Genomic DNA, 20,676 nt, shown 5'->3' with positions numbered 1-20,676 from the left:
TTTCGGTCATTATTTCTTCACATAGGTTTTCAGTATCTTGCTCTCTCTCTTCTTCTGGCACCCCCATAATTCGGATGTTGGTACGCTTGAGGTTGTCCCAGAGGCTCCTTACACTATCTTCAAATTTTTGGATTCTTTTTTCTTTTTGCTTTTCCGGTTGAGTGTTTTTTGCTTCTTTGTATTTCAAATCTTTGACTTGATTCTTGCGGTCCTCTAGTCTGCTGTTGGGTGTCTGTATAATATTTTTTATTTCAGTCAGTGTATGCTTAATTTCTAGTTGGTCCTTTTTCATACCCTCGAGGGTCTTGTTAAATTTATCGGCCTTTTCTAGGAAATTCTTGAAAAACCTTATAACCGTGGTTTTGAACTCTATATCCAGTCATTTGCTTTCCTCCATTTCTTTCATTTGTGATCTGTTTCTTTGTCTCCGCATTTTGGCTGCTTCCCTGAGTTGATAGAGTAGCTTTGTGTGGTAGGTGTCCTACAGGGCCCAGTGACTCAGCCTCCCCAGTTAACCTGAGGTGCACACTTTTGGTGCTCCCCTTTGTGGACTGTGTGCACAGCTTTGTTGTAGTTAAGTCTTGATTGTTGTTGGTATTACTGGGAGGCATTGACCTCCAGGCCAATTGGCTGTGAGGATCAGCTGTGTCTATGCTGGGAGAACTTCTGAGCTGAAGACACCCTTATGGGACAAGACTTGCAAAATTGCAAAAGCCTCTGTGCTCAGCTTGGATAGGGCGGAGTCTCAGGGTGGAGCAGACAGCTTTGGCTTCCCATCAGCCCTGCCCTAAGAGGCCCCTGGGTAATTGCTGTAAGCACCTCTGAGAGAAAGATGCCCTCAAGTTTCACCTGCTGCCAGACAGTCCAGTCTCTCCCCGAATGAGTCTGGGTTCCCAGAAACTTGCCCGGAACTGGAGTTCAGCACAGTCGGGAGCTTCCGTCTCCCTCCCGCTTTAGAAAGCCAGCTGTGCACTCAGCGGCCCGTGCACTCAGCCGCCCTTCCTCTCCGCGCGCTCGTGCATCTCTGTACCTCAGCCTTTTGCAGCTCCTCTGATTCTCAATGTGCTTTCCTCTTTCCTTCTAGTTGTAGAATTTCCACTCATCCAGCTTTCCTGTGGTTCTGTATGGTGTCCTTTTTGTCTTTTGGTTGTAGTTTTGATATTGTTGTGCGAGGCAGCAGTTTAGGTATTTACCTATGCCGCCATCTTTCTACATTATTGTTTTAAACAATGTGTATATTGTGACTTACCCGCTTTGTATTGTCATCATTCTTTTTTTCTTTTGCATTTCAATAATTATAGCTATTTTAGAACTTCCTTTAGAGAGTAATTCTTTCTATAAAGGGTCCAGTCATGGCAATTCTCTGTTTTTGTTGTCTGGAAATATCTTAATTATGCCCTCTTTCTTGGAAAAAATTCTTTTGCTATTCATGGAATTCTAGATTAATAGTTATTTTCTTTCAGAGCAGTTTAGGTATCATTCTGTCTCTGGCCTCCTCTGTTGCTATTGAGAAATCAGGTGATGGTCTCCTTTAAAGGTGATGTCCTTTTTTTCTGACTGCTTTTAAGATCTTTGGCTATGAGGTGTGTCTATAAATATAAATTTTTAAAATCCTGCTGGGGATTTGTTGGGTTTCTTTAAACATTGAATATACTCCATATTCTTTCTTCTTCTAGTATTCCAATTAGAAGACTTTCTCTATCCACCATTTCTCTTAAACTCTTTCAGCCTGTCCCTATATGCTGCTATGCCAAATAATTTCTTCAGTTCTATCTCCCAATTTACTGATTCACTAATAATTATTTTTTTTATATTTTCCTGAATATCATCTCCTATATTGAATCCATCTACAAATTCTGTGGATGGATTCTGCCTTCAAATCTCTCATTTATTCCTGAATACTCAACTCTATTGCTATCAGCTACTTTGGGGCCTCATCTGTTTTGGTTCAGTGGTTGATGTCAACCTATGAACCAGAAGGTCATGGTTCAATTCCCGGTCAAGGTACATGCCTGGGTTGCAGCTTGATCCCTGGCGTGGGGTGTGCAGGAGGCCAATCAATGACTCTCTCTCATCATTGATGTTTCTATCTCTCTCTCCCTCTCCCTTCCTCTCTGAAATCAGTAAAAATATATATAAAACAAAAAATAAAAAAACAAAAATCTCCTGCCTCTCGGTATTCAATGTTTATTGATTTGTGTAAGAAACCAGATGTTATAAAATCAGACATAATAATGTCTTACATTTAACTGATTTATCTTAGCTTCATTGAAAACAAAACTCAGAATCTTAAATGTCATTAAAATGTTTTAACTTTATTCAATTAAGTAAATTCTTAGGAAATCCCCTCAAAAGCGATTCTGCATCAGCTCACCAGGAAAGAGAAACATTAACTCCTTTGAATATATTCTCACTCTCTGAATCTCTAATCAAACTATAAAAAACCATCCTTTAGGATAAATGCTAACTCCTAAAATTGTAAGCCTAAAGGAAAACTTACACAACTAGAAGTTCACCCCAGGGACCACTCTAGTGTTAAGGAAAAGATACTAAAAGCCTAATTTTATAAATTATTCTAATGTTGATAAATAACCAATCTAGTTAAAATAGGTTCCACAATACCAAATTTATCCAATTCACTTTAGCCATTATCTTTAAACTAAATTTCAACTATCATGAGAGTGATTATTTGAGGTTTATAATGCAGAACCCTCTTTCTGTATTAAAGTGCTCTTGTCTCTCTTTTTATTTCTAAATACATATAAGAAATCAAACTGAGTTTTGAACTATCTTGAATTATTTGTAGGTTCAACTTTTTATATATACAAAATGAACTCTCTCGTAGCTTTTTGGAAAATAGGTTCTTAATTCTAAGCCAAGTAAGAGAGGATAGACTGAGAAAAGCAAACTACTAAAAGTAAACTACTCTTAGTATTTCTCTCATAGGACAGTGTTTATCTCTCTTACCTTTCCTGTCCCGTCCTTCATCAACACATACTGGCAGACTTCCTAGGGCAATGCGGAAATCCAGACAAGAGAAGGAAGCACACTAAAATAATGGAGGACAGGCTATAGGAGATGGACAATGTCAGACATCATGTGGGAGAAAAGAAGGAATTATAGTTAGCCACTTTGTTCAAGAGAAACTAAAACTAGTTATTTCAAAGGTAGAGAGACAAAAAAAAAAAAAAAGATCTTTTACTTCTTTGTAGCAAGGCTCCCTTCAATAAGAACAGAGGAAAAGTTACAGTTAATTTGGAAATTTGTCTTCCGAGGAACAGAGGTAAGTTAGCAAATAGTACAAAGAGACAAAAGATAAATAAGATTCTCTAATTTAAAAATATTAATCAAGAGGTAGAATTATAAGCTTTGAGAAAAGAAAAAAAAAAGGAAATCAGAACTATAATCTAGAAGCAGTTAAAAAAGTTGTCCTATCTTTCTTCTCCAAGAGCACACAGACTATTAAAAGCAATAGGGCCCTGGCCAGGTGGCTCAGTTGGTTAGAGCATCGTCCCATATGCTTCGAGGCTTTGGATTTGACTCCTGCTAAGTGTACATACCTAGATTGTGGGTTCGATCCCTGGTTGGGGCTTGCACAGGAGGCGACTGATGTTTCTCTTCTCCCTCCCCACCTTTCTCTCTCCAAAATCAATGAACATATCCTCAGGAGAGGATGAAAAAAAAAGCAATAGGAATTCCAATCCTATATAATAAAAGGGTAATATGCAAATCGACCGAATGGCAGAACCACCGGTCGCTATGACGTGCACTGACCACCAGGGAGCAGATGCTCATCACAGGGGGAGCGCTGCTCTGCCAGAAGTTGAGCTGATGGCTGGCGAGCACAGCAGCCGTGGCCGTTTGTGGCAGAGCTAAGGATGTCCGACTGACGGCTTGGGCCTGCTCCCCTAAGCCGTCAGTTGGACATTCCCCGAGGGCTCCCAGACTGCGAAAGGGCACAGGCTGGGCTGAAGGACCCCCTGCCCCTGTGTGCATGAATGTCGTGCACCAGCCCTCTAGTGTTTATATATTAAAACTAGAGGCCCAATACACGAAATTCGTGCATGAGTAGGCCTTCCTTCCCCTGGCTGCCGGCACCGGCTTCCCGCTGGCACCCAGGACCCGGGCTTCCCTCTGGTCGCTGGCAGGCACCCAGGACCCAGGCTTCCCTTGCAGCCCTGGCTTCGTCCGGAAGATTGTCTGGTCTAATTAGCATATTATGCTTTTATTAATATTGATGGTGAATGAGGTATATGCACTTAAGTATCCTTAATTACATGGTCTTATACTATGAAAAAACATTAATACTGTCACATTTAACCATGAAGTTCTAGAAACAAAACAAAGTAGTCCCAATAAGAAACCTTTTCACATCAGGGACACTCGTCTGTACATATCTGCATGATATGGAACACCTTACCTACTCCTGCCCTAATAACTCTCCCATCTAGATACCACAGTGCTTGAAATACCACTGTTGGGAGACAAGAGTCCTTCAGATTTAATACAGCCTTTGTAAGTTAGTACTTCCACCCCATCCCACCCAAATGCAAGATCCTAGGAAAAATTGAAGCTATTCACAATAGCAATATGGGTTTGTTCCTTTAATTTTTTTTTGGGGGGGGGGGGCGGGGGTCAAGGGATAGGAATAGAAGAAAAGAGAATATGGATCCTAAGAAAAACTATTTTACAACTTTGGATACAACCAATTGCTTTGTTAAGAAAACATTATAGGTTAAACCCTCTGTATATGTGATTTAGGCATTTATTTAAAATTAATGCTTAATTTCAACAAAAGTCAATTAAAGTCTTAAGATTTCTAAACAAGGTAAATGATATTTTTGTCAAGGCTGTATCTTCTGAAAAGTAAAAGGCAATTTATGTAAGAATGAATTCATTTTAAAATTTAAGTGATTCTATCAATTTTTATAATATCTGAATAGTCTATCCAAATTTGTTAAATAATATACATACCTCATATTCTTTTCTGCAAACTTTGGAAATATCATTTTTTGAAGATGCCTAAATTAGACAACAAATTTCTCCATTAATTTTATTACACATTGCTATTAAGCACAGAATAAAACAGGAAAACCTTATGCTCAAATATTTTAAAGTTCCTTATATACAACAAACACATTTCATGCAATTTCTCTTAAACACCAGCCCCAGAACCTATTGGATATGCTAGAACTTCACTATAACCTTTTATGGCTTTAATCTCACATAATAGCACAGTCTTTTTGTTATTTCAGAAACAAGATAACTTTGAAGGAAATGTAAATCAGAAGACTTTTTTTTCAGCTGAATTCCACTCTGCAGCAAATTTTCTTGTGAAGCTCTGCCAGGATATTTATATTTTGCTTCTTCTTTAACCTTTCATATTATAAGTTCTCATACTGACTTTTCCTCAGAAAAGATCCATATATAACAAAAAGGGCATTTAAAGAGGGGAAGGCTAGGCCTAGAAATTAACAAGTTATTTTTATGTAATTCTCTTAACAAGTTAATGGAGATATTTTCTCTTATACAGATGAAGAAACTGATGCTTAGAGAAATATTAAGTTTTTACATAGAAAGTATGTACTTTCTGTATAAAACAAGCCAAAACAAATCTGCTGAGGGGTGGTTATTCTTCCACATGATATCAGTCCCTATTCAGAGACGTTTTAGAGCCATGGCCTCTGGTCTCTTGCTCTATTTCCTCTGTTCTATCACCTAAGCTCATGTAATTTTCAATAGGCTAGCTGAAGAGGATGGGCAGAGCAAGAAGCAGAATGAATAGGCAATTGTTTTATGTCCCACTAGATCCATTATAGTTCCAATCTTCTGCAACTCAGCTTCATCCCAATGCCTGGAGGAGAGCAGCAGACAGCCAGGCTGTATACTGCCCAAAGGGTGTTGCAGGGGTATGTATGAAAGTGAAGGTAACACTATGTCTCACATACCCCTGTCCAGAGGACAGTAACTAGAAGCAGAAAATGAAAGAGGCTTTCCAGCTGTGGTTTCAGGTCCACCTAAACTTCCCAGTTAAGTCTACTCCCACCACTTGGAGTGTGAGGAACCAGACTAGTTTTCTGACAACACTCTGAGGAACCACTATGAAAATAAACGTAATGCGGAATAACTCAGGGGCCTAACCTGAACTGGACTAAAGATATATCAAGTAAAAAAGAAGTCATAATTCACTGTAGGAGTCATGCTCACCTTAGGAGTGAGAAGAGATATAAGAACATGCTCAGGGAAAACCCAGGATGAAAGACAGAAGGGAAGATGAAAGCAAAATAAGCCAACTGTATCAACTGCTCGTACCCAGGCATAGCCCAAGTTCACATGACCATTTGGAGTCATTCAGCACTGACTAAGCATGACCATAGGCAAAGTACAAAAGGCCTCAATATTCATTGTTTTTGCTTTGATAATTTTTATTTTTCAATTACAGTTGACATGCCATAGTATATTAGTTTCAATTATATAACACAGTGATTAGACATTTATATAACTTATGAATATTCTTTCTTTGTGTGGCAGAGAAGTTGAGAAAGAATAAGAGAGGGCTGGGGGTCTTATATGCAGCAGCCATAACTGAAAAAGCAGCGAGTCTAAAGGGAAGTGGTCTATGCAAGAAATACTAAATTTTCAGCTTTTATAGGTCACCTCTCCAAAGGTATGAGGTGGGCAAGGTTCAAGACATACGCACAACTATAACCCAAATTGCACTCCATGCTTTTCAAGAGCCTGACTGCTCAGTATTACCTGCTTGCAAGCCTGTCGACACTCCAAGGTAATAGCCAGTTCACAGCAGCCTAAGCCAACCCAGCCATCAGATTTCTTAAACACACCTTAAAAACAAAATGTTCAAATGTTTTAGTCATAAGCAGTGACAAATACAAATAGCATGTCAAATTGGTTTATGGATACCACTAAAAATCAAAGTGTTTACAGAAAAACTAGCTCAGACAAAAGAGCCTCAAAATTATTAAGTCTCTCCCCTCAGCCTTATTCCCAATGCTATCAGTCTTCTGAGGTACCTCACAGCGTAATTATCAGGTCCTTTGTTTTTTTCTCTCATCTCCCTGCCCACCCTATACCCAGGGTCATTCTCATTCTTGGGTAGGTAGCATCTTTAGAGGACATACAGGTTCAGGAAAGCATGGCGAGGCCTTCCTCACCTTTAGACTGTAAAGCAGAGGCAAAGATTACAATTTAACTTAACAAAGAGGGGCACAAGTGGTATTGAATTCAAACATATTAAATACCTACAGTAGTGTGAAACCCATGACACCATTTAAAATCAGTACTTAGTAAACAGACAGGACCATCTCCTATGAGCCAGGACTAACTCTGAGGGGCAAAATAACTCTTCTGGTTCAGTTTATGTACAGCAGCTGTTTCTCCAACCAAATCACTGATAACAAGTTGTATCATAATATCACCTTTTTATAAAATTATAAAAAATATTTTAGTGTATTTTTACATCCCTTTTTGTAAATCAAATGTCAATGAATGACTCCTAGAATAAAATTAGGAGATATAATAATTATGAAGAGGAAAAAGATTTATGCTTGTAGAAATGATGCAAATTCCTTATATCTTTTTAAAAATGTTTTATGGCCCTGTTGGTGTTGCTCAGTGGTTGAGCACTGGCCCATGAACCAGGACAGGAGGTCACAGTTTAATTCCCGGTCAGAGTATGTGCTCGGGTTGCAGGCTGGATCTGGGGGCGTGCAGGAGGCAGGCAATAGATGATTCTCTCTCATCATTGATGTTTCTCTCTATATATACCTCTCCCTTCCTCTCTCTAAAAATGAATAAAAATATATTTTAAAAAATGGTTTATGTTGCTTCCATATAATACATGGGTCTTCAAACCCACATTTACATTAAATTAGATTATTATTTACATCTGAAAAAAATGTCAGGGATTCAAAGGCTATAGGTAGCATAGTTCTCCAAATCAAAGTAGGACTTGACACAACAAACAGAAGCATTCTGCTAAACAACAAAACAAACAAACAAAAGCAAAAAAAGTGGCCCACAGATAAAGTTCTAAAAATATAGGGTGGAGCAAAAATAGGTTTATAGTTGTGAGGACACAAAATACAGCTTATTGTTGTATTATTATTTATTAATTATTGTAGTATTTCCATACAAACAACTGCAAACCTACTTTTGTCCAAACCTGTATAATATAAACCATCCCAATAGTTACAATTGGCTAAAAATACTGAATATCATAAGCCTCTATATCCCTACATGTTTTAAGAGTGAAAAGGGCAACAGACTCTCTTCTAGCCCCATTGCTTATAGTTTTCTTTAAATCTTTGCTATTGAGAATTACTCACATTTTAGATATAATTTTGAATGGAATCACTGTAGGTCATAAATTCTGTGAACTTTTATATCATAATGCCATATATTGCTGTTTCCACATACCCAGTGGCCTCTTAGAAAATATTAAATTACTCCACAAGCATATTTGCTGAGCCTCTACTATGTACAAGGCACTCTATTAGATATTCTGTGGACTATGAAATAGATAAAATATATGGTTTATTCCATTATAGAAATCACAGTTTGGTAAAAATAATGTGTATGTATATGTATGTGCATATATATATGAATGAATAAAATTCCAAGACATTAGAGGGATAATTAGGAAGACAGGTAAGAATGTGGGCAATTCCAGGAAGACAAGTGTTTGAAATGCAAATTTCACACTGTATGACAGCCTTTAAAGTTCAGAGATATGCAAGGTTTATTTCCGTTTTTCAAGGCACCGGCTTTAACTAAGACTGGAAGTAAGCTTTAATCCTAGGAGACCATGAATACAAGGCTGGGGGTTTGGCTTTTATCTCAATGGAAATGGATACCCTTGAGGGATTTTTTTTGAAAGGCTCAGAAGGACAGCTGTGATGTGTTGAAATACCAGTTACAAGTTTATTACAATACCAGAGGCCCGGTGCACAAAATTCGTGCACGGGGGGTGGGGTGTATCCCTCAGTCCAGCCTGCACCCTCTCCAATCTGGGATCCCTTGAGGGATATCCGATCCTACTGGGATTGGGCCTAAACGGGCAGTCAGACATCCCTCTCACAATCCAGGACTACTGGCTCCCAATTGCTCACCTGCCTGCCTTCCTGATTGCCCCTAACCACTTCTGCCTCCCAGCCTGATCACCCCCTAACCACTCCCTGCCAGCCTGATTAATGCCTAACTGCTCCCCTGCCAGCCTGATTGCCCCTAACTGCCCTCCCTTGCAGGCCTGGTCACCCCTAACTGCCCTCCCCTGCAGGCCTGGTCCCCCCCAACTGCCCTCCCCTGCAGGCCTGGTCCCCCCAACCGCTCTCCCCTGCAGGCCTGATCCCCCCAATTGCCTTTCCCTGCAGGCCCGGTCGCCCCCAACTTCCCTCCTCTGCGGGCCTGGTCACCCCTAACTGCCCTCCCCTGCAGGCCTGATCGCCCACAACTGCCCTCCCTTGCAGGCCTGGTCCCTCCCAAATGCCCTCCCCTACTGGCCATCTTGTGGTGGCCATCTTGTGTCCACATGGGGGCAGTCATCTTTGACCACATGGGGGTGGCCATCTTGTGTGTTGGAGTGACGGTCAATTTGCATGTTACTCTTTTATTAGATAGGATAGAGGCCTGGTGCACGGGTGGGGTCTGGTTGGTTTGCCCTTAAGGGTGTCCCGGATCAGGGTGGGGGTTCCCTTGGGGCGTGGGGCGGCCTGGGTGAGGGGCCTGTGGTGGTTTGCAGGCTGGCCACGCCCCCCGGCAACCCAAGCGGAGGCCCTGGTATCTGGGATTTATTTATCTTCTATAATTGAAACTTTGTAGCTTTGAGTGGAGGCCAGGGTGGGAAGCTTGGCTTCCTCCATTGCCGGGGAAACCCAAGCCTCCTGCTCGCTCTGTGGCCACAGCCATCTTGGTTGGGTTAATTTGCATACTTGCTCCTGATTGGCTGGTGGGCGTAATGGAGGTACGGTCAATTTGCATGTTTCTCTTTTATGAGTGTAGATTCTATTCCAAGAATGTAATAAGAAAGGCTTGCCTGGCCGACGTGGCTCAATGGTTGAGCTTTGACCTATGAACCAGGAGGTCCCTGGTTCAATTCCCAGTCAGGGTACATGCCTGGTTGTGGGCTCATCCCAGTGTGGAGCCTGCAAGAGGCAAGCCAAGCAATGATTCTCTCTCATCATCGATGTTTCTATCTCTCTCTCTCTCTCCTTCTCCCTTTCCTCTCTGAAATGAATAAAAACATACTAAAAAAAAAGGAAAAGAAAAAAAGTCTTGAACTAGGAGTAGTGAAGACAGATGCAAGATTTTATAAGCGGAGAGTCAATGGAGCTAAAAAAAAAAAAGCAACCAAAGATGACCTGGTTTCCAGTAGTATCATTCACAAGAGAGACAATCATAAAATGAGTTTGGTTTTGGATTTGCACTTCAGATACCACCTAGATGCAGAGATCCACGTAGAGATGTCTAGAAGTCACAAACAATTGACTAGGATTTGAAAGTTACCTTCCCAGACCTGATTAGTTAGCACAGTGTGTGGAGAGAGAATGGAAGAGGATTGCACTCAGGAATAACCACAGTCCTGGGGCAGTGGTTGGTCGTGGGAAGTGGGGAAAAGGTAAGAAAGGGTAAGATACAGCCACAAGGAGGTAAGTGGTCAATAATATCAAATGTCACAGAGAAATCAAAGAGAGTAAGTACTGAGAAAAAGCTATAAAGGTTTACAAACCAAGATCCTAGTGATCTTTCAAAAACCCAGTTCTACCAATAGAATGGAAGAAGTACAGACAAGAATACAGTTAAATATTTAGTGAATGAGAAGAAAGTATACATTTGAAAATTAGAGTGCCTATGGGAAAGAGAGGATAGAAACTCAAGGGTATATATTAAGTTATAGGGCTAGGACACAGATTTTACAATCACAGTAAGTTTTTAAAAATAAAAGTGCTAAATGTTACACTTCTATTACTTACCTGGCAAAGATGAATTCATACAACTCCAAATTTCAACCTAAAATTGTAATCACCAAAAGGCTTTTATGTAGATAACCAGATCCTAAATACAACACTTAATTTCTACAGAGACTATGTACAGCTGATTTTATTACGTTTGTGTCTATAACAGTCAATGTTCTAGTACTATATGAGTATCAACCAGCTATATTTATGGGGAAAAATAAAACAGATGCAAAATATTGCTTGCTTTTTTCCCATCTTCCCATCTAAGAGCACTGAAGATTAGTCTGGTTACTCTAGCTGCTTAGTGGAATCACGTTTCTAAGTACAAAGACAAAAGTATAGAGTGACTAAATGAAAATGTATCAGTCAGAATTGTGTGATCTCCATCTCCCCCGTCACATAACCCAAGCTACTGTATCATATCTAAAGAGACTCACTCATGGCAAGCTCAGATTTTTTTAGCCTGGTTTATGAGCACCTCATAATGCTGAGGATGATGACCCAAGCATTAGAGACATTTTAAGTTACATGATTCAGGCAGGCAAGCAATACATTTACTGTATACCAGAAAATGGGAAGACAGGAATAATGAAAAATCATACATTTTCCCTTATCACAAATACAACTTTTCAAAGTCAAAATAAATATAAAATTTAGTTAATATAGTTTTCATTAAATTGTCAAAATATAATAAGTACAATTCCAAATTCCAGATAACTATTGTAATGAAATTTAAAGACTACATTTGTATTTAATATTATTTTTTCATATATCAGAGAATAAACAATAAAAATAAAAGATATTTTATCTAGCAATTTGTGTGAAGATCTTTTTAAAGTACCTAGATAAATCTAACATTTTACTTTGACCACAAACCTTCTTCACATTGAAAATTTTGCTAAATCTAAAGGGAACTCATTAGATGACTTCATTTAGACAAAAGCTTCCATAGTTAAGTTAAACAAGACCTACCATTGTTTCGGGGCAATAATCTGGGGCTCGCTGCAACAGATGTTTTAGTCGGGATTCACTTTTTGAGGAGAATATCTATTTGACAAAAGAAAAAAGTTTTTGGGGCATTTTTTCATAAGAAGCAGTAAAATGTATTATCTTCTGGATTTATCAGTTGTCCAGAATATCTTCCTTTTATAAATGAAAAACCTTTGAAAGGATCTCCATTAAAATGACATTTCTTAAAAGGTTGGTTAATTTGGCAAATAACCAAGAAAATGCAAATATAGCAAGTCTAGACCCTATTTCCTAATGACCAGAAACAGAGAAATTCAGGCTACCAAACTGTAGCCTGGGAGAAAAAAAGAAAAAAGAAAAAAACCCCAATAAATTTATTCTAAACTGTTCTACAAACTGCTTAAGTCAACTGACCACAATAAAAAATACACTACATTATACCTTGATATTGGTGAAGAATAAATTTGTGAATAGCATTATGGCATAAACTTCTCTGCGAAGTGACATAAAATAGAAACAAAACTGTTTTTTAATATAGATGCTGAGGAGTTGACAGTTCACTCACAAGGCTACCTGGCTCACTTCCAAACAGAACTTTAGTTAATGAAATTAACTCTTTGATGACTCAGTAAATTAAAAATCATGTATATCAGACAGACCTTCATGGTTACAGTTAAGACTATAAAATCCATAAATGCTAAGGACAGTGAAAAAAGATTTATCTCGTTGGTTTTAGTAGCCTTTTCCTCCCAAACTACTACCTACCTATCTATATCTATATATCTATATCTATATATCTATATATATCTATATATATATATCTATATATCTATATCTATATCTATATCTATATATCTATATCTATATCTATATATGGCTAATATGCTAAGTGTCTATCCAACCGGTCGCTATGATGTGCACTGACCACCAGGGGCAGATGCTCAATGCAGGAGCTGCTGTGATGTGCACTGGCCATTTACAGAGAAATGGCACTGTGGACCTGGCGCCCAAAAAGCAACACTCGGCTTCCCCCAAGTGGGACACAGGCCCCGCCACCACCCTGGCCGATGCTGCCGAGATCCCATGGTGCAAAATGCGGCCCACAGCCCAGCCCAGCCTGGAAACAGTGGCTGTGGGTGCCAGGTAATGATGTTACGTAGCAACGCCTGGCTTCCTCTCCCTAGCGACTAGCCTCCTTGGAGTTTCTTCAGCCCAGGAACAAGACTTGCTTTATAGCCATGGGCAAACATTTAACCAAATGTCTGTGAAGCATTTTCCTGTGCCTCATCTCATTTGATCCTCACAGAAATCCTGGAGTAGGTAGATAGGAGACTTGGTGGAATCCTATTTTCTTTTCATTAGCTGGAAAATGGAGATTTAGAAAGCTTAGAAACTTGACCTGACTGAAAAGAAGAAATGGTGGACCTTGAAAATGACTTCAGGTTCTCTCACTGCGCAGAATATAGTCAAACACTGCTGCCGTTAAATATTTTACCCTTTGCTCTCCCTGCGTCTACAATATAATCTGCTTTGTGTTTATATTTACTGCTGTGTTGCTGACAATTACCTAAAAGAGAAGTTGGGGTGCTTCACTGGGCTGGAAAAAAGTTTAGCTAAATCAGAAAGCAGGTCTAATTAAGCAAGTTTATTCTATATCTTCTATATCTATAAAAAGCTAAGTTGACTTGTGCATGTGCGATACATATAAAGCTCTCACTGGCGCCAATCACATGTGTGTGTTTCAACCTGTCATTGTCGATCGTGAATTTAGTTGACACTTATATTATAGAGAAAGGGCGAATAGTGGTATTAAAATATATCTTCTAATTAATTTCCTCTCAATGTGCACAAATTCATGCACCGGGCCACTAGTAATTAATAAGTGAAGAGAGCTAGAATATCACCATTTTGCAACCCCTAGTGAGTTAATGCATTTAGGCGATTATCAATAATGACTGATAATATTATAAAAAGAGACAACCAGATACAATACTATTTACGAGGAAGACTTAACAAATAAAACCTAACCTAAATCTGGTCAAGCCTCTGGATCTGTTTCATAAGGTAGCTGCTAGCCATGTGTGGTTATTTAAATTTAAACTAAAATCATTACAATTAAATAAAATTAAAAATTCAGTTCCTCAGTCTCTTTAGTCATATTTCAAGTGTTCACTTGGCACATGTGGCTAGAGACTACTGAACAGGATCACAGATATAGAATATTTTCATTACTGTATAAATTTCTATTGAATAGCTCTACTCTAAATCTACCTATTAATTGCTAAGAAATATAGAGAAAAGAGGAACAGGTTAAAACCATGGCGATGTGAACAACATAATTCAGACCATGGGAAACACTACAGAATAAATGACCATATTTGTTCATCAAATTGTAAGAAGAAACCCATATATCAAAAGAAAAAATATATAACCAAAAGATATATAACCAATATATTTTACTTGGATTCTGATTCAAATTAAAAATAAAATTATGAAACAATAAACTTGGAAAAATAACTAGATACTTGAATATTACATTGTAAAAGAAGTGATAATGGTGTTTTCATTTTTATACTACTTTAATGAGTATTTAAACAAATTGAAAATTTATAGATCAAATGATATGACAACTGGGATTTGTTTCAATATAAACTTGTCTCAATATAATTGGGGGTGGAGGAGTGGATGGGTGTATAAATGAAACATACTTAACTCATAGCCTTGACTTAATAATGCTGAAGCTGAATATGGGAGTTTATTTACATCTATATCTAATCTATATCTATATCTATATCTATATCTATCCATCTATCTATCTATCTATCTATATATAATTTTTTATTGATTTCAGAGAGGAAGGGAGAGAGAGAGATAGAAACATCAACTATGAGAGAGAATAATTGATCAGCTGTCTCCTGCACATCCCACACTGGGAATTGAGCCCACAACCTGGACATGTGCCATGACATGACCTCCTGGTTCATAAGTCGACACTCAACCACTGAGCCACACCAGTTTGGGGGGGTGGTTATTATATCTTCATTTCCCTTTGTGTGTATGTATGTGTGTATATATATACTGAGTGGCCAGATTATTATGATCTCTGAACGCATAATAATCTGGCCACTCAGAGTGAGTGTGAGTGTGTGTGTGTGTGTGTGTGTGTGTGTGTGTGTGTATGTTAGAGGCCCGGTGCATGAATTAGTGCCTGGGTGGGGTCTAGCCAGTCTGGCCAGGGCGAGGGGACATGGGCGGTTGGCCGGCCTGCCTGCTGGTCGAACCCCTGGTTGAGGGAACAATTTGCATATTAGCCTTTTATTATATAGGATATACAGTGAGTGGCCAGATTATTATGCGTTCAGAGATCATAATAATCTGGCCACTCAGTGTGTGTGTGTGTGTGTGTGTGTGTGTGTGTGTGTGTGTGTGTGTGTGTTTGTGTTTCCCATGATAAAAAGATAAAAAAGAAGAAAAGAAAAATAAATGAAAAAGGAAAGACAAAGGCAAGAAGAATAAAAACAGGTAGAAAGAAAGAAGTAAGCATATGGCATTGGTAGTGGAATGGGAAGAAGTACAGAGAAAGCTATGCTTTCACTCATCCTCTTTTGCCTCAACTTTATCTCCTCACAAAACAGAAACAAACAAAGCAAAAAACCTACAATACTTGAAACAGTTTAGAACAGCAGAAAGAACAATGTACTGAGCGACCTACTTGGCCTCAGCCTAGTGGCTAAGAGCATGGACTTGGTAATCAAACACACTTGGGTTTGAGCTCCTGGTCCTTTAGTTATTTCCTTAGAGACCTCGGCAAGTTATTTACCTTTCCCATACCTCAGTTTCCTCATCTATAAAATGCAGACAATAATATTATCTCCCTCAAGGACTTAGTGTGAGAATTAAATGAAATAATACATGTAAAGAACCTGGCACACAGGAAATAATACTTTTTAAAAAATTTGTTTCCTGGGTTTCAGATTTTTGAATAGCTAACAAGCAAAATTAAGAAGTTAGACAATCGTCCTGGCCAGTGTGGCTCAGTTGGTTGAAGCATTGTCCTACACATTGAAAGGGGAGGATTCGATTCCTGGTCAGGGCACATACCAGGTTGTGGGTTTGATCCCTGGTTGACAACCAATGGATGTTTCTCTCTCTCCCTTCCACTCTCTAAATTCAATAAAAAACATATTCTTTGGTGAGGATTAAAAAAAAAAGAAAAACGATAATCTGTCAGGCCACTCTTGTCTCCAAAATTATAATTCTATAAAGTAGATTAAATTAACCAAGAAAGATAGTTCTTAGGAATATAAATAACTAAGATAACTTATTAGAAATGTAAATAACTAATAATAATACTAGGAATATAAATAAGTTAAATAACTAATTTAGCTTAAAGAAGGCAGCATGTACATATTTTTAGATAAGGTAGACTTGAACAGAAGCAGTTACTTTTCTCACTAAACTGATAATCACACTTAAGAAAGATGCATACTTACCCAGTATATCAGAATATGTACTATGATTACACAAATCATTTAAGAGCAAAAAACTTAATAACCAAAACTGTACCCCATTCAAGGCAGAAATAATCAGATCGCAGAGCTTACAATCCTGATCTTGAGAGGTTTTTAACTCATACTTATCTCTTCTGTCATAACTCATTTAGTTTTGTCTTCAAACAAGCAAAGACTCTCTTCCTGAAACAAATCTTAATTTCCTGCACTGACTTACTGAATTCCCCAAATAATATCCTACATTTTCCTTTCATTGCATCCATGTCTTCACCAAACAACTTGCACACATTCATTGATCAACTTCCTTAAGCAATGGTATGATATGAGTACAACGAAGATGAATAAAATAGATTACAATCTCTATATTCAAAGAATTTATAAGAGTTGGAAATATATTGATATATATATGTATATATATATATATATATATACGATACATTTTTTCAAACTTGAAATATTACATAATAAATTTAAATGTAAAAAAAGGTTTTAAATCTCTGCACTATGACTTTTGAGCCCCACCACTCCAGTCAGTCAATCCAGAAATATTTATTGAGAGTTCTTCATGTGAGGCACTAGTCTAAGCAGTGAGTGAGGGATTCAGCATAAACAAAGCAAACAAAATCCCTTCTCTAGAGTATCTCTCCTAACAGTCTTCTTCTTCTTCTTCTTTTTTTTAAAAAATATTTTTTATTGATTTTTTACAGAGAGGAAGGGAGAAGGATAGTCAGAAACATTGATGGGAGAGAAACATCGATCAGCTGCCTTCTGCACACCCTCCACTGGGGATGTGCCCGCAACCAAGGTACACGCCCCTGACCGGAATCGAACCTGGGACCCTTCAGTCCGCAGGCCAACGCTCCATCCACTGAGCCAAACGGGTCAGGGCCTAACAGTCTTCTTTTAAAAATTAAGGGCCTTTTCTCAGATCACAAACTCCTTGACATCTAATACCTTCTTTCGTTGACTATTATAAAACACCAGCCCTGACTTACCTAAATTCAAATTCTAAAGTTTTAATTCCAAATTTCCAACTGTCTTCACACAGTGGTTTTCACTGATAATTCAGCAACTCACCTTCCCCCGCAAACCACAATGTTCCCAACCTCCCAAAACCGTCAGGGATACTACTATTCACTCCAACTTAAAACCTAAATGTCATCAAGACTCCATCCTTTCTTCATTCTCTACTGAAGAAATAATTATTTCTTACTCCAGGTATTTCCTTTCATTTTGAGTAAGCTCTGCTAGTTTTAGCAGCCTGGCTTCTCTCCACATGGCTCACTCACTCACACCTCCAAGTGACTGTGAAGACTAACTAGCTGACTGACTTACCTGACTGTTGAGTTTGGTAGGAGAAAGTGAACATATGTAACCCAGACCTTACTTCTCCTCATCTGGGAGTAAATCTAATTCTGCAGTTTAGTGTGTACCTGGAGATAAAAGTTACATTTAACATTTGTGTAACTAGTAATAAGAGCAATATCTAGGGTCCAATTTGCCTTATTTCTTTGCCTAATTTCTTAATTAAAGTGAAACGAGGTCAGGGAAGAATGTTCTATATTAGGGTAACTATAGTATTCATTTAATTTACTAAGTTATAGAATTTCTAACATTTCTGAGTTTAAGAAATTAGAATTTGCTGGCTCATAAAAATCATTCACCCTATTAGAACACCTAGTGGAAAAAAACAACAAGAAACAAAGCAAAAAGTCAGGAAAGCAGTGTTTCCAAAAGTAGCAGAGCTTCTTTAAAAACTCCCTTATGGTGACAGCATCAAAGGGCCATTTTTGCTTTTAAAAACTATTTTTCTGGCAATAAGTTTGTAGAAAACTTAATCTGCTGTAGTGTTTCAACATGAATTCTGAGGCAGCTATTTAGATAAGCCGAGTCACCGTCTTGTTTTATAATTAGGAAGTATCTTGCAAAATCTTTCTAAATTCACAATATTGAGAGTACTTTTAATTCCTGTTAGATAGCTTTCTTGTTTTTAGGCAGTGACAAAATCCAGATAATTACTTGAGAACTCAAAAAGATGATTGAGGCTATTACTTTTCAAGCACTAAAGCTAGAACTACACAACCAAGATGATGAAAGAAAGGGAAGACTTTAAGACTTTAGGTATTGTTTCAGTAGAACTTGCCTGAAAAGGCTCAACAAGAAAAATTAAAACCTACAGAAAAGTTTCAAAAGTAGTACAGTGAACATCCAGTCTTCATCTAGATTGGCCCACTATTTTGCAACATATGGTTTAACTTTCTGCATAAACACATATTATTATTACTATTATTTTGATGAAACATTTTAGAATTCATTGCAGACACATTATTCATTCCTAAATTCCAGTATGTATCCCTTAAGAACAAGGACACCATCCTACCTGGCCACAATACAATCACCAAATTCAGGATCAGAGCAAGCACTGATCCAATATTATTACAGTCTGTGTTCAAATTTCACCAATTTATCCCAATAATGTTCTTTTAATTCCTGGATCCAATCCAGGATCATGCACTGCATTCAGTTACGTAACTATAAACAATTACATAACTAATACCCTCTAGAATTATTATGTAAGCTTACCTGTTCACATACATCATGGCACATTTGGTTATCCTTGGAATGATCACAACACAATGCACCTAGGAAGAAAAAATAAATACCCAAAGTTGCCCACTTTAAATAAACAAGATAGTTAAGCTAAATTGAATGGTTACAACAAACAATTTATTCAACCGGTTATTATTATTCATTTTAACTCAACAAAACTTTACTGTGTATCTAGCAGAAGCCAAGGACAATGCTCGGTTGGTTCTTGCCCTCAAAAAGCTTGTAGTCTCATAGGGAGACTGTCATGTAATAATAGCTAATGTACTGTGTACTTTCCATGTGCCAGAATTTTACTAAGTTTGCTTTATGCAGTATCTTATTCAATGCTTACAACTGACCTATGGACTCTATTCTATTACTATACTTATAATGTAAGGTTAAATTAAAAAGAAAAAAAGAGTGAATTTTGTTTTGGACATGTTAAATTTAAGGTTCCTATAGGACATCCAGATAGAAATTCCAGTAAAGTCAGAAATTCAAGTCTGGATTGCAGGTAAAGCCAAGTCTAAAGATCCAAATTTGGAAACAGCATAAAGAAGGTATATGGAAATTAGTGACATTGCCTAAGGAGAGTTTCTAGTGAGAAGTGAACACAGCATCAAATTCTAAAGAACAGCAATATCTGAGACATGGAAAGAAACAAAGACAGAGATTGAAATGGAAGTTAGAACGGTAGCAAGAAAGTGGCATCACAGAAGAGGGAGTAGCTAGTGTCATACACCAGAACAGTCAGGTTAGATTGAAGACAAAAAAAGAAATGGGTTTACTAATTAGGAGGCCACTTAGTGACCACAATGTACTTTCTGTGGACTTGGCAGAAGTGAATGATATTAAGAAGTAAACCAGAGATGAGGAAGTATAAACAGCAAATAAAGTTAGCTCTCAAGAAGTCTAGCAGTAATGGAAGGGAAAAAGAGAGTGGTAGTTATACGTGGATACAGGATCAAGGGAAGATTTTTCCATTTTTTTAGAGTGGCCTTTGTCCATGGTTCTGGGGAAACTCTAAACCCCTGGAATTTCCTGAGTAATAGGAATGCCTCTGTTATGTTTATGAAGTGACCCAAGGTCTCACCTAGATATTTTCAGGTACAGAAAGGTCAGCCACGTGATAAGAGTTGCTTTGATCCTCAGGATATCACCTCGATCTCTCAACCTCCAGCAGGAGAGGGGAACTGAAGACTGAGTTCAACCACATGGCCAATAATTCAATTAATCATCTATGTGATGAAATCCTAATAAAATCTCTAGATACCAAAGCTCAGTGAACCTCTCCTGGCTGGTGAAGACACTGATGTGCCAGGAGGATGATGCACACTGATTCCATGAGGAAAGGACACAGAAGCTCTGCATTTCCTCCCAGACTTGACCATGAATGTTTCTTCATTTGATTGGTCCTCCTGATTTGTATCCTTTATAATAAAACTGTAATCATAATTATAGTACTTCCCTGAGTTCTACAAATCATTGCAGTGAATTATTTATTCTGAGGGTGTCATGGTAAATCTGGATTTATAGCCAGCTGGTCGGAAGTGTGGGTGGCCTGAGGACCCCCAAAGTGTGGCTGGTGTCTGAAGTAAGAGCAGTCTTGTTGAGGCTCATGCCCTTTAACTTCT

The 20,676-nt window shown here is 38.2% G+C and overlaps 1 protein-coding gene across 2 annotated transcripts in view; it reads right to left on the bottom strand.

The window, feature by feature from the left end:
- The window catches only part of RECK (reversion inducing cysteine rich protein with kazal motifs), a 70,236-nt gene that overhangs the window by 40,545 nt on the left and 9,015 nt on the right, over positions 1-20,676 (bottom strand). Inside the window, exons 2-7 of one of the 2 annotated variants that reach the window (XM_080668667.1) lie at positions 19,037-19,095; positions 11,946-12,020; positions 10,989-11,025; positions 6,757-6,842; positions 4,975-5,022; positions 2,968-3,009 (exon numbers count right to left, since the gene is read on the bottom strand). In XM_080668667.1, coding sequence (XP_080524793.1) covers positions 2,968-3,009; positions 4,975-5,022; positions 6,757-6,842; positions 10,989-11,025; positions 11,946-12,020; positions 19,037-19,095 — 347 coding nt within the window. The remainder of the gene's footprint in view (positions 1-2,967; positions 3,010-4,974; positions 5,023-6,756; positions 6,843-10,988; positions 11,026-11,945; positions 12,021-19,036; positions 19,096-20,676) is intronic. The other variant, XM_080668666.1, reaches the window with a different exon arrangement.

This window comes from Plecotus auritus, assembly GCF_963455305.1.
Source record: "Plecotus auritus genome assembly, chromosome: 5".
NCBI lineage: Eukaryota > Metazoa > Chordata > Mammalia > Chiroptera > Vespertilionidae > Plecotus > Plecotus auritus.
The sequence above is the reverse complement of the archived record's forward strand: the minus strand, read 5'-3'. Positions and strand labels throughout refer to the sequence as shown.